The following is a 12278-nucleotide window of genomic DNA, read 5'->3' as shown; positions in this document are numbered from 1 at the left end:
TATCCATACTAACATACTTTGTTAGCTTAGCACGTTTTGTTTTAGTTTATATGTAACATTATTTTATGCAGTTAGAATTAAGTTCACTAAATTTAAGAAGTGAAATATAGCTAAACTAAGAAATCTAGAACCTACAATAAGATTGAAAGCTTTTTTGTATAATGTAAGTTAAAATTTCTATTTTAAGTTGATGCTACAAAATAGTGTTTTGAAGCAGTGCGTAGTGAACTTACTCAAATTATAGCTGTCTCTTTTCAGGTAGTCTTTTTGGAAGGTTGGTGTGGCAGAGCAGGCTGAAAGAGAGAGCATGTATTTACTCGAGAAGCGCTGCTGTTTTTCAGAACATTTTAAAACTTGCGTTTTAGTATTTCCTGAAAGCCTATAGTTTACCTTGGGAAAGAGTGTTAGCAAATCTTAATCTGTTTGGGGTGGATTTGATTATTACAGAGTCAATTATTTGAAACCAAATTGGGTTATTGAATTGAGTAATGATTTTTCCCCATCAGGAACTTTCATGGAAAGCATATTAGGCGCTAATACTCAGCTGTGGCGAGGAAGCCGGTTATTGGACCATGGCTCTTTGTGTCGCTTGAAGTCTCACCAGTGATTTTTAATTTCATTTTGCCTGAAAGTGCCACAGATGTTACAGAAACCAGTCACTATTATCTTCTTCTTTTTGATACATGCTTTTAAAAAAAATTTGAAATATTTTGAGTCTACCAAAACTTTAATACAGAGTATAATACAAAGAACCTATGTATCCTTGGCACATCTTTGTAATACCCAGATATTTTCTGACTTCACTTGTATTCTTTATCCCAGTAGGAGCTATTTAGAAGTAATATTATTATTGTTTGGAAGTGTTATTGGTGTTGCTTTTAATTTTCAAGCCTGAAAAGGCTTGGTTACCTTTTTTTCTCCTAAGTTAATTTTACTGTGGTTAGATAATCTGATCTGTACCTATCAATTTTGTGTTTGTTTGTTTGAGACTTGTTTTTAGGTCTACTATGTGATCACTTTTCTGTAAATGGCTTTGGTATATTGAACAGAATCCAGAGTCTCTAAATTTGGGGCTCTATATTTGTTCACTGTCACACTGCTTGATGGTATTCTTAAATACTTTATCTTACTAATTTTTATCTGCTTTATCTATTGGTTATTAAGAAAGTGTGCCAAAAGCTCCCGTTGATTGTCTTCCGTTAAATGTTTTCTCGCAATTCTGTCAGATTTGCTAAATATACATACGAGATTATGTTAAATGCATGTAAATTCAGAATTGTGAATATCATTCTGGTGAATTATGCCACTTTATCTCTTAGGCTTTTTGCCTTAAAGTCTATTTTGTCTGACATTGACACATCTATATTAATTTCCTTTTGGTTAGTATCTGGCTGGTATATCTATCTCTATCCCTATACTTTTAGCCCTTCTGTACCCATGGGTTTTCGAAAATTAAGTATTTTGTGCAAATTAATAAATGATTAATAAGTATTTTCTGGGAAGCTACTTATCTAATACTATGTAGATATTTGGTCCCCATCAAACTTTTTTTTTTTTTTTTTTTTGAGAGTAGGTCTCACTCTGTTGCAGTGGTGCAATCTTGGCTCACTCTGCAGCCTTGAATTCAGAGCTCAGGTGCGTCTCCCACCTCAGCCTCCTGAGTAGCTGGGACTACAGATGCATGCCACCATGCTGTGCTAATTTTTGTGTTTTTAGTAGAGACAGGGTTTTGCCGTGTTGCCCAGGCTGGTCTCAAACTCCTGAGCTCACACAATCCACCCACTTTGGCCTCCAAAAGTGCTGGGATTATAGGCGTAAGCCACTGTGCCTGACCCCATCAAACTTTGACTTACTAGTTCTAACATCCTTTTATGATTATTTTCAAAATTATTACTATGTTGGTTGTCATGGAGCTTTCCAATTTCATCATTTCTTCTATGTTTATTCCTTTAACATTTTTCCTTTTTTTTAACTGTAATATAGTATACATACAATTTACAATATTAGCCTTTTTTTTTTCTTTTTTTGAGATGGAGTCTTGCTCTGTCACCCAGGCTGGAGTGCAGTGGTGCGAACTCGGCTCACTGCAACCTCTGCCTCCCAGGTTCAAGCGATTCTCCTGCCTCAGCTTCCCAAGTAGCTGGGATTACAGACATCTGCCACCATGCCTGGCTAATTTTTGTATTTTTAGTAGAGACGGGGTTTCACCATATTGGCCAGGCTGGTCTCAAACTCCTGACCTCAGGTGATCTGCCTGCCTCAGCCTCCAAAGTGCTGGGAATTACAGCCATGCCACTGCGCCTGGCCCAATATTAGCCATTTTAAGTGTTTAATTGAGTGGTGGTAAGTACATTTACATTATTGTGCAGCTACCTTTTACATTTATTTGTTGGTATTCTGTAAGATAAAGGTTTCTTCTCCCTAATCATGTCACTTATGTTGACGATTTGGTTGTCTCAGATTGGGCTAGTGGGATCCTCTGTAAGCTGACTTCTCTGTTCTTTTGACATGACACTATCATTCTTTGAGCTAATCCCCCTGCCCCCACCACCTTTCTAGCACCACAAAATATGTCAGGCTCATTTTGTGTTTTCCCTGGCTAGCTCCAGAGTCAGTCTGTTTCTCTAAGAGCCCTGATTCCTTTTAATGGAGAATGATACTTAGAAATTAATATCTGGGCACTGGGCATACTGTTATTATTGAAGTATCATTACTCCAGGTCCTCTAGGAAGTATTTATATAGACACATACACAGATATATGTACACACACACGTATATGTGTTATTCTATGTTTTTAAAAAACCAGGAGTTTATAATGTTACTTCCAATTCAAGTCCAGCTATACAGTTTATTCTGTCCTCCCCACTTTTCATATTTGTAACTTTCTCCAGTAGTGAAAAACCAGGCCCTCATATTCTCTCTCTCATGCACACTTTTTTGCTGAATCATTTGAAAGGAAGTTGCAGGCATCATGCCACTTCATTCCTGAATATTTCACATGCATCTCCTAAGAACGAGACATTTTCCTTTATAACTACAATATGGGCTGGGCACAGTGGCTCATGCTTGTAATCCCAGCACTTTGGGAGGCTGAGGTGGGTGGATCACGAGGTCAGGATTTCGAGACCAGCCTGACCAACATGGTGAAACCCCGCCTCTACTAAAAAATTAGCCGGGCTTGGTGACGCGAGCCTGTAATCCCAGCCACTCTGGAGGCTGGGGCAGGAGAATCGCTTGAACCCGGGAGGCAGAGGTTGCAGTGAACCAAAATCAGACCACTGCACTCCAGCCTGGGTGACAGAGCAAGACTCCGTCTCAAAGAAAAAATAAATAAATAAATAACTACAATATTATTGTCATGCTTAAGATACCACGGGTGTTCATATTCACATTTCCCCAGTTGACCCAATACTGACCCTTGTAGTGCTTTTTTTTCTTTTCTTGATGTAGGATCCAATCAGGTGTCACATATTGCATTTACTTGTGCTTCTGTAGTCTCCTTAAATCTAAACCATTTGGATAGTTTGGGTTTTGTGGGGTTTTTTGTTTTGTTTTGTTTTATGACATTTACATTTTGAAGAGATGAGGCTGAATTTGAATCTGAATTTGAAAATTCAGATTTGTTTGATCATTTTGTTACTATTAGATTCCGTTTAAATATTATTTTCTGGCAAGAATACAACATAGGTGGTGGCATGTCCTTTTCAGTGTTATCACATCAGGAGATGCATGATGCTGCTTTGTCTCTTTGTCGGTAATGTATAATAAAATTGGATCACTTGGTTAAGGTGATAGCAGCCGGATTTCTTCATGATTTTCCCTTTATGTCGTCTTTCCCTAACAGCCTTTTACCCAGTGATTTTAGCATCTATTGATGATCCTTGCCCTTGATAAAGTGGAGATTTTCTTTCTTTTTTTTTGAGACGGAGTCTCACTCTGTCACCGCAGCTGGAGTGCAGTGGCGCTATCTTGGCTCACTGCCAGCTCCACCTCCCGGGTTCACGCCATTCTCCTGCCTCAGCCTCCTAAGCAGCTGGGCCTACAGATGCCTGCCACCACACCTGGCTAATTTTTTGTATTTTTAGTAGAGACGGGGTTTCACCATGTTAGCCAGGGTGGTCTTGATCTCCTGACCTCGTGATCTGCCCGCCTTGGCCTCCCAAAGTGCTGGGATTACAAATGTGAGTCACTGCCCCCGGCCAAAGTGAAGATTTTCTAATTATTTATTTCTACATTTCATAGTTTGGCATTCTTCTCTAAAGAAGAGCGTTCTGTTTTACCCCCACGCCAGCTTTTTTGGTTTAGTCACTGTGGACTCATCAGCTGTTTATTTAGTAATGTCTAAACTGTTATTTAACTAATCCATTGAGTTTTTTAATTTCAGCCATTTGTTCTCATTTTATAGTTTTATTTGGTCCTTTCAAATATGCCAGGTTTTTGTAGAATATTTTTTATTCTTACGTCTTCAGTTCCTTTTTCTATCTCAGTTGCTTAAACACACTTTTTTAATGTTATTTGTCCAACAGTTCAATTATCTAAAGTTCTTGGAGGTTAAATACTGACCATTTTTGTCTTGTTGGTTGTTATGACTGGAGTCTTGTTTCCTTGTGATTGATGTAATTTCTGTTTGTTTCTGGTAAGCTTATCTTGGCTGGATGGAAGCTTTGTCTCTTCCTAGCTGTTTTGTATTTGCCTCTGTCAGGTGCCTTAGGAGTATTATTGACTTTGAGCTAACTTAAGTAATTTCTAAGCTTGGAGATTCCTGGACCTCACAGGTACTATAAATGGGCACTTTAAACCCATGTGAAGATGTATCTATAATTTTTAAATCTCAGGGTGTTGTTTTTCTTTTTTTTTTTTTTAAGTCTCCCAACAACCTATGACAGACAAGCTTTCATTATCTCCTGGTCCCATTGAACAGATTTTTTTCTTATCTACTCAGAATGTGGCTCTTTGAGATTCCTGGTCCTCTACCAGGAGCAGGGACTAAGGGTAGGAGAAAGGTGTCGGCCCAACTCTCTACCTCTTAAGGGCCCAAATCCTTATCTCTGTTTCCCACTTGGGCAATGAATCCAAGCTGATAGATTTCTCAAGGCCTACAAAATTCTCTAGAGCAGCCACAGCAGCCTCTTACAGGCTATTTTGATTTTTAATTCTCTTTTCATTTTTAAGCACTGGCTATTCATAGCCTTACTTTTTTGCAAGCTCCATTATTCATCTTAATAATTTTTTTGTTTTGTTTTTGAGATCGAGTTTTTTTTTGTTTTTGAGATAGAGTCTAGCTCTGTTGCTCAGGCTAGAGTGCAGTGGGGTGATCTCGCCTCACTCACTGAACCCTCCGCCTCCCGGGTTCAAGCAATTCTCCTGCCTTAGCCTCCTGAGTAGCTGGGATTACAGGCATGCGCCACCACACCTGGCTTATTTTTGTATTTTTAGTAGAGACAGGGTTTCACCATGTTGGCCAGGCTTGTCTCGAGCTCCTGACCTCAAATGATCTGCCCACCTCGGCCTCCCAAAGTGCTGGGATTACAGGCGTGAGCCACCGTGCACTGGCCTAAAGAATGTATTTTATTTAATAAATGTTTTTAGATATTTGTGGTGGGAGATGTTTCAGGTTGTCCGGTTTGCTGTGTTGCCAGATTTCCAGATCTCCATGTGCTTTGACTCTTAGGTCTTTGAGGTTCTCCAGCTGTAGATTGTGTGCTGTTGTGGTGGTGGTGGTCATCATGGAAGGGCCCTATTTTGTCATTACTTGCTGTGTACATTTTTTCTTTGCTTTGACTAATGCCCAGAGGTACTAGAACTTCCTATTTCTGTTCATTGTCTAAAGCCAGTCCTCAGTGAAATTTTTCTCAAATACAAGTTTTTTCATAGAAAACTTATGTTTCTTAAAGTTAATAATCGCAATGATTAATCAAAATAGGATAACTTTATGCTCTGTTATGACCATGTTTTTACTTTCCATTTCTGTTCTCTATTTATTAAATCATTTGTGTTGGTTGACAACTGCTTTTCTTGTCATTTATTCATTCCTAAAGTCAGTTTTGCCAGAATTTCATACAAAGTGTGATGTTTCTTTACTGTATATAACTTTTCATGCCAGCATGAAACATACTACATTCACCAATGCTCCTAACAAGACTAGCTAACCTTCAAAATTTTGATGAATTGAAATATTGCTACATATCCCTTTGATGATTTCTAATTCTTTGTGCCCATAAACATAAGGAAAATGAGTTTTATTATTTTCTAGTCATTCCTTTTACAATTCTGCTAAGATTAAAAAAAAAAACTTGTTTCTATTTATGAGTTTCGTTGGAGGGTATAAAGTACCAATTGATTTTTTTTTATCAGTTAAACTCTGAAAATATAAGCCCTTCATAAATACCATATAATTGTTGTCGAAAACTTGCTTATTTATTTGGGCGCTGTGCTAGATGCTAGGAAAAAAAAAATGCTCCCTGCTTTCAAGGAGCTCAAATTCTGTTTGGGAAAACAAACAAAAACTATAACCCTGAAGTGTGATGAGTGTCCTGGTTCAGAGGCCTCTGTAGGAGTACATTCCTAAATAGAACTTTTTTTTTACATTTCTTAAAAGTAAATTTATAAATTTAGAAGGATAACCATCAGATAGTCTTTTAGTACAACTCAGGAATTACCACAGGCTGTTAAATAAAACACAGTAAAGTACAGGGACAAATAAGTTTAGCCTGTTACCAGGAGAGTAATCTTTTAGTAGGAGGCTATAGTTATCCCATTTAGAAAGAGCTTCTAGAAACTTCAAATAAAGAACTTGCTTAGCCTATTTATTTCCTAAAGAAATAGCTTTTGTTTCTTACTAAATGATTTAAAAGTCTTAGAGAATGAAACGAGCTTAACTTTTCAACAAAACTAGACAGATGCCTTTGACTGCTTATTGTTCTTGTGACTCTTAAATTGATATGGCTCAGAAAATACTATTTTAAATTTTTAATCACAAGAAGACTGTGTTCTCTAAAGAGAAAATTATGTTGGGGAGAAGAGAATCTCCTTGAGGGTTGGTCTTCTGATTCCTGGATTGCCATTGCCTAGATACAAGTGTTAACTTTAGATGTCAGAATTGCTACAACACACTGATACTGTTTATCTTAACAATTAATTGTAGGGAGCCCAGATTCTACCTCTCCTTCCAGCAGTCCTACTTTCTGGAACTACAGTCGTTCTATGGGGGATTATGCACAAACTTTAAAGAAGTTTCAGTATCAGCTTGCCTGTAGGTCTCAGGCCCCATGTGCTAACAAAGATGAAGCCGATCTCAGCTCTAAACAAGCCGCAGAAGAGGTAAGTGGAAAATAAAAGTGACTTAATATTTATGATTTATGCATTGCTAGAAAGTCGTCTACTTCTGGAACATTTTTTCTGCAATCTTCCATTCTGTTGGACAGAAATATAAATCTGGCACACATTAGGCAGTGGGAAAGCTCCTGTCTTACTTTGTGTACCTAAAACTAAAAGCTAAATTATATCATACATTTTACTCTGTGACACACAGTTCACCTTAGTGCCCTGCCTGAAACATATTTTTACATTGATTATAAAAAGGCTGTCGTATATAATTGTACTTAACACATTCAGAAGTCTTGCTTTTAAAATATATTTGGATTAGAATATTTGTCAGTAATTTCGTTACTTTAATACCAAATATGGAATTTTTATTTTGTTCCTAAAAGCAAGAAAAATGGGCTGGGCACAGTGGCTCACGCCTGTAATCGCAGTACTTGGGGAGGCAGAGGCGGGTGGATCACGAGGTCAGGAGATTGAGACCATCTGGCCAACATGGTGAAACCCTGTCTCTACTAAAAATACAAAAATTAGCCCGGCATGGTGGCATGCACCTGTGGTTCCAGCTACTCAGGAGTCTGAGGCAGGAGGATTGCTTGAACCTGGGAGGCAGAGATTGCAGTGAGCTGAGACTGCGTCACTGCGTTCCAGCCTGAACAACAGATTGAGACTCCATCTCAAAAAAAAAAAAAAAAGCAAGAAAAATGTTCTTTACACATACCAATGTAAGGAACTTTTAAAGATAAATCTGTGTGTGAACAGCATTTATAAGTGAGTAATAAGAAAATTACTGAATATTAATTAGATGAATATTGATGTTTGGGAAATTTTTTTTCAAAGTTCATTAAATATTTTTTAGGATGGCAGAAAGAATGATGATTTCTAGCAAGATTTTTCCTCACTGATTGTTCATTTTAAACATGAATTTTTATAGGTTTGGGCAAGAGTGGCTATGAATAGACAACTTCTTGATCATATGGATTCATGGACAGCTAAATTTAGAAATGTAAGTTCTGACATTACTCTTTGGACAATATTAGTGCCTCTTAATATGCAAAGCATGTTATTAGAATATCATTTAGAGTTCATTATAAATTAGAATATTAGTTATAAAGGTACATTATAAATGGTACATATATAAGGATAAACATGACTGTTACTATATGGTATTTATTTTCATGAGATTTTTTCTTCCTCCATATTTAGTGAATCGATATGTTTTGAGAAGATAAAGGAATAATATGTTTAGTTGTTGAGATCCTCCCTTTTCAATAAAATTGAGATCCTCAATTTTATTTTCCAAAGAGCTTTTCTGTTGGCGCCTTTTATGTACCTAGAATTGTGAAGAGAAACAAAAACGAGGTCCTTGCCCTCAGAAAACTTAAAGAATTAGAGAGATAAGACAACATATGCTTGAAGCTATTTCAAAGTAGATTATGATTTCTGTTTTTCCAGAGAAGAACCCTCTAATCTTGGGCCAGCTTTTCCATATACAGAGTGAGTGAGTTCCCTATTTCCAACTCCACGTCTTCCTCCCACCTTCTTTAGTACCTGTGTGTTCTGGGTTCTGTTAGGCATATGGACTTCCCCTTCCACTATACGGAGCTCCACTTAGCTCTGAAGGGGCTACTACTTCTTTTGTTTCATCCTTCAACACTCATCCATCCAACTCTGCATCTTCTAGAACTATTTTGAAATCACTTGTGCTCATTTTTTATCCTTTTACTGTTATTTAAATAGGGCATCAAAATAGAGGGGCAAAAAATGGTAGCCTACTTTCTTGAACCAGAAACCTGGATGGCATTTTACAGATAATTCCTGAACCCAATCCTAGACTTACTCAATTAGAATTTATAAGGGTGGGGCCTAGACCTCTCTCTGGGACACGTTAGATAATTTTGTTACAGCCAAAGAGTACGGCTGTACTCTTTTGTACCATTTGTCACAGCTGGCAAATTAAGATGCATGTAGTAAATGTTGGAAGGATGAATGAGTCAAATCATCTCCTGAAACTGGAGTTTGTTGTAGTTTCTGTTATAGGCTAGTCTAAAAATGCTAACATGTTTAAAATATGAAGTCTTAGTCAGACGGAGTATTAGCTGCTTAGAAGAAATACAAATACATTTCCTCATCTGAAGTCCCTAGGTGACCATGTGCTATAAAATTTAGAGTTTTGGGGGGTTTTTTTAAGCAATACATGTATACCTGTACCATATAATTTATAACACCAGAGTCTAGTTAACACCCAGTAATCAACCACATTAATGCTTCTGCAGAAAAACATACGAATAGTCACACTCAGTGGGATAAAGCCTATAAATAGCTTCATGTGAATTCAGTTCAAGTCTTGCCAGTATATCAAAATTTGCTTCCTTACATGGATTACAAGAAATCTTTTAAGTTCCCAGAAGGTTTTTGTTTCAGTTGTTTATAATATTGTATTTCATTGGAAACATTTTTTCATCCTTTTATTTTATGGATAAACAAAAGTATGGAAACAGAAATGGTAATTGAAGTTGCTACAAACACATACACAAAATAATAACACACAAACCAGATGGGATGTATCCTTAGACAGTCTTTTCACATCCCAGCATTAGTTTTATATTAGCCATGAAAAAGGCATTTGAAAGTCCCAGTCCTAAAGTAATATTATAATATTCAAAAGCCAGTTTCAAATGTAATAAGTCTCTGTTTTTCCACATGGTTAGGGAATTGGGTGAGCCTGCTGAGAGTTAAGTAGTTATGTTAGTTTGAAAAACTATCTTACTGATTGCAAACCAATATAAACACTACATTAATAAATGTGTGAATAGTTACCCTACAAATGTATACTGAAGATTATCCTTTTAGCTAAACATAATAATCAGAAAATTTTAAGAAAAATTTAACATATAGCTAAAAGTTTTATATTTTTTTCAGGGAAAAAAACATGTTATTTAAGAATGTAATTTAGTTGCCAGGCGCAGTGGCTCACGCCTGTAATCCCAACACTTTGGGAGGCTGAGGCAGGCGGATCACCTGAGGTCAGGAGTTCAAGACCAGCCTGGCCAACATGGTGAAACCCCGTCTCTACTAAAAATACAAAAAATTAACTGGGCGTGGTGGCAGGTGCCTGTAATCCCAGCTATTCAGGAGGCTGAGGCAGGAGAATCCCTTGAACCCGGGAAGTGGAGGTTGCAGTGAGCTGAGATAGCGCCATTGCACTCCAGCCTGGGCAACAACAGCGAAACTCCGTCTCGAAAAAAAAAAAGGAATGTAAGTTAGTTAATTTACACTCCAGTGGCATATTTGTTTAACCATCTCTTGATTTCGGGTAGTTATTACTTTCATTTTCTTTCACTATACTTTATGATTCTTTTAATATTCAACTATAAGATAGTATAAAAAATTCTTAGAGTTGCTTGTAAAAAAGAAAGTAATTATTTGACAGCTACTTGGGAATTATGTATCCAAAATCTGTGCCTTATTTCTTCTAGTGGATCAATGAGACAATATTAGTGCCACTTGTTCAAGAGATTGAGTCTGTCAGCACACAGATGAGACGAATGGGTTGTCCAGAGCTACAGATAGGAGGTATGTGGAAACAGACCCCAGTGTTGGATTTCTATTAGTAAATCTACCAAGTGGAAAACTTCTCCTTGTAATGGACGGCATAACTTATTTTGTTACCTTGGGGTGAAAAACCCCAAGTGTCTGTAATCTAGTTTGTTTTTTTTTAACGTGACAGCTTTATCAAGATGTAATTTAGCTACCATATAATTTACCCATTTAAAATGTACAGTCCAAAGTCTTGGGTTATGCAACCATCACCATAGTCAGTTTTAAAACATTTCATCACCTGAAAAAGAAACCCTCCACCTTTTACCAGTCACCCCCCATTCTATACATTTCTCCCAGCCCTTTGCAAGTGCCAGTCTATTTTCTGTCTCTATAGATAGGCCTGTTGTGGCTATTTCATGTGAATGGAATCACAGAATATGAACATGACTTTGTGACTGGCTTCTTTCACTGAGCATAATGCTTTCAAGGTTTGTCCATGTTGTAGAATTTATCATTACATCGTTTTCTTTATTGCTGAATAATATTCAAAATAGATCTACTACATTTTGCTTACTCATTCATCAGTTGATTGACATTTAGGTGGTTTTCACTTTTTGGCTACTATGAATAATGCTGCTGTGAACAGTCACATACAAGTGTTTATATTGGACCTATGGTTTCATTTCTCCCGGGTGTATACCTACGGGTGGAATTGCTGAGCTGTACGGTAACTCTGACTAACCTTTTGAGGCACTGCCAGACTCTTCTAAAACAGCTAGCTGCACCATTTTACATTCCCACCAGCGTGTATGGGGTTCTGCTTTCTCCATATCTTTGCAACACTTGTCATATGTTTTATAGTCATCCTGTAGTAGGCGTGAAATGGTGTCTCATTTTGGTTTTGATTTGCATTTCCATGATGACTACCGATGTTGAACATCTCATGTGTTTATCAGTCATTTGTATATCTTTTTAGAAATGTCTTTTTTGGCCAGGCACGGTGGCTCACGCCTATAATCCCAGCACTTTGGGAGGCAGAGGCGGGTGGATCACCTGAGGTCAGGAGTTCAAGACCAGCCTGGCCAACATGGTGAAACCCCATCTCTACTAAAAATACAAAATTAACCGGGCATGGTGGCAGGCACCTGTAATCCCAGCTACTCGGGAGGCTGAGGCAGGAGAATCGCTTGAAACCTGGAGGCAGAGGTTGCAGTAAGGCGAGATCGCCTGGGGGACAAGAGCGAGACTTTGAGACTTTGTCTCAAAAAAAAAAAAGACATGTCTTTTTGGTTCCTTTACCCATTTTTAAATTTGGTTATTTGTCTTTTTGTTGAGTGGTAGATGTTTTCTTTATATATTCTAGATATAAGACCAAGACTCTTAGCAGATATTAATCACAAAGTTGTATAAAGCA

At 37.5% G+C, this 12278-nt stretch overlaps 1 protein-coding gene across 7 annotated transcripts in view; it reads left to right on the top strand.

Annotated features, from left to right (window-relative positions):
• The window catches only part of TMEM209 (transmembrane protein 209), a 41647-nt gene that overhangs the window by 13941 nt on the left and 15428 nt on the right, over window positions 1-12278 (top strand). For all 7 annotated transcript variants that reach the window (XR_008527585.1, XM_009243227.3, XM_024250326.2 and 4 more), the window contains exons 7-9: window positions 7146-7321; window positions 8256-8327; window positions 10801-10897. Coding sequence is in view for 6 of the 7 variants with exons in the window: in XM_009243227.3 (XP_009241502.3) it covers window positions 7146-7321; window positions 8256-8327; window positions 10801-10897 (345 nt within the window). In the remaining variant the exon portion in view is untranslated. The remainder of the gene's footprint in view (window positions 1-7145; window positions 7322-8255; window positions 8328-10800; window positions 10898-12278) is intronic.

Source organism: Pongo abelii, chromosome 6 (genome assembly GCF_028885655.2).
Source record: "Pongo abelii isolate AG06213 chromosome 6, NHGRI_mPonAbe1-v2.0_pri, whole genome shotgun sequence".
NCBI lineage: Eukaryota > Metazoa > Chordata > Mammalia > Primates > Hominidae > Pongo > Pongo abelii.
Note: the sequence above shows the minus strand (reverse complement) of the source record. Positions and strands in the feature narration are given on the sequence as shown.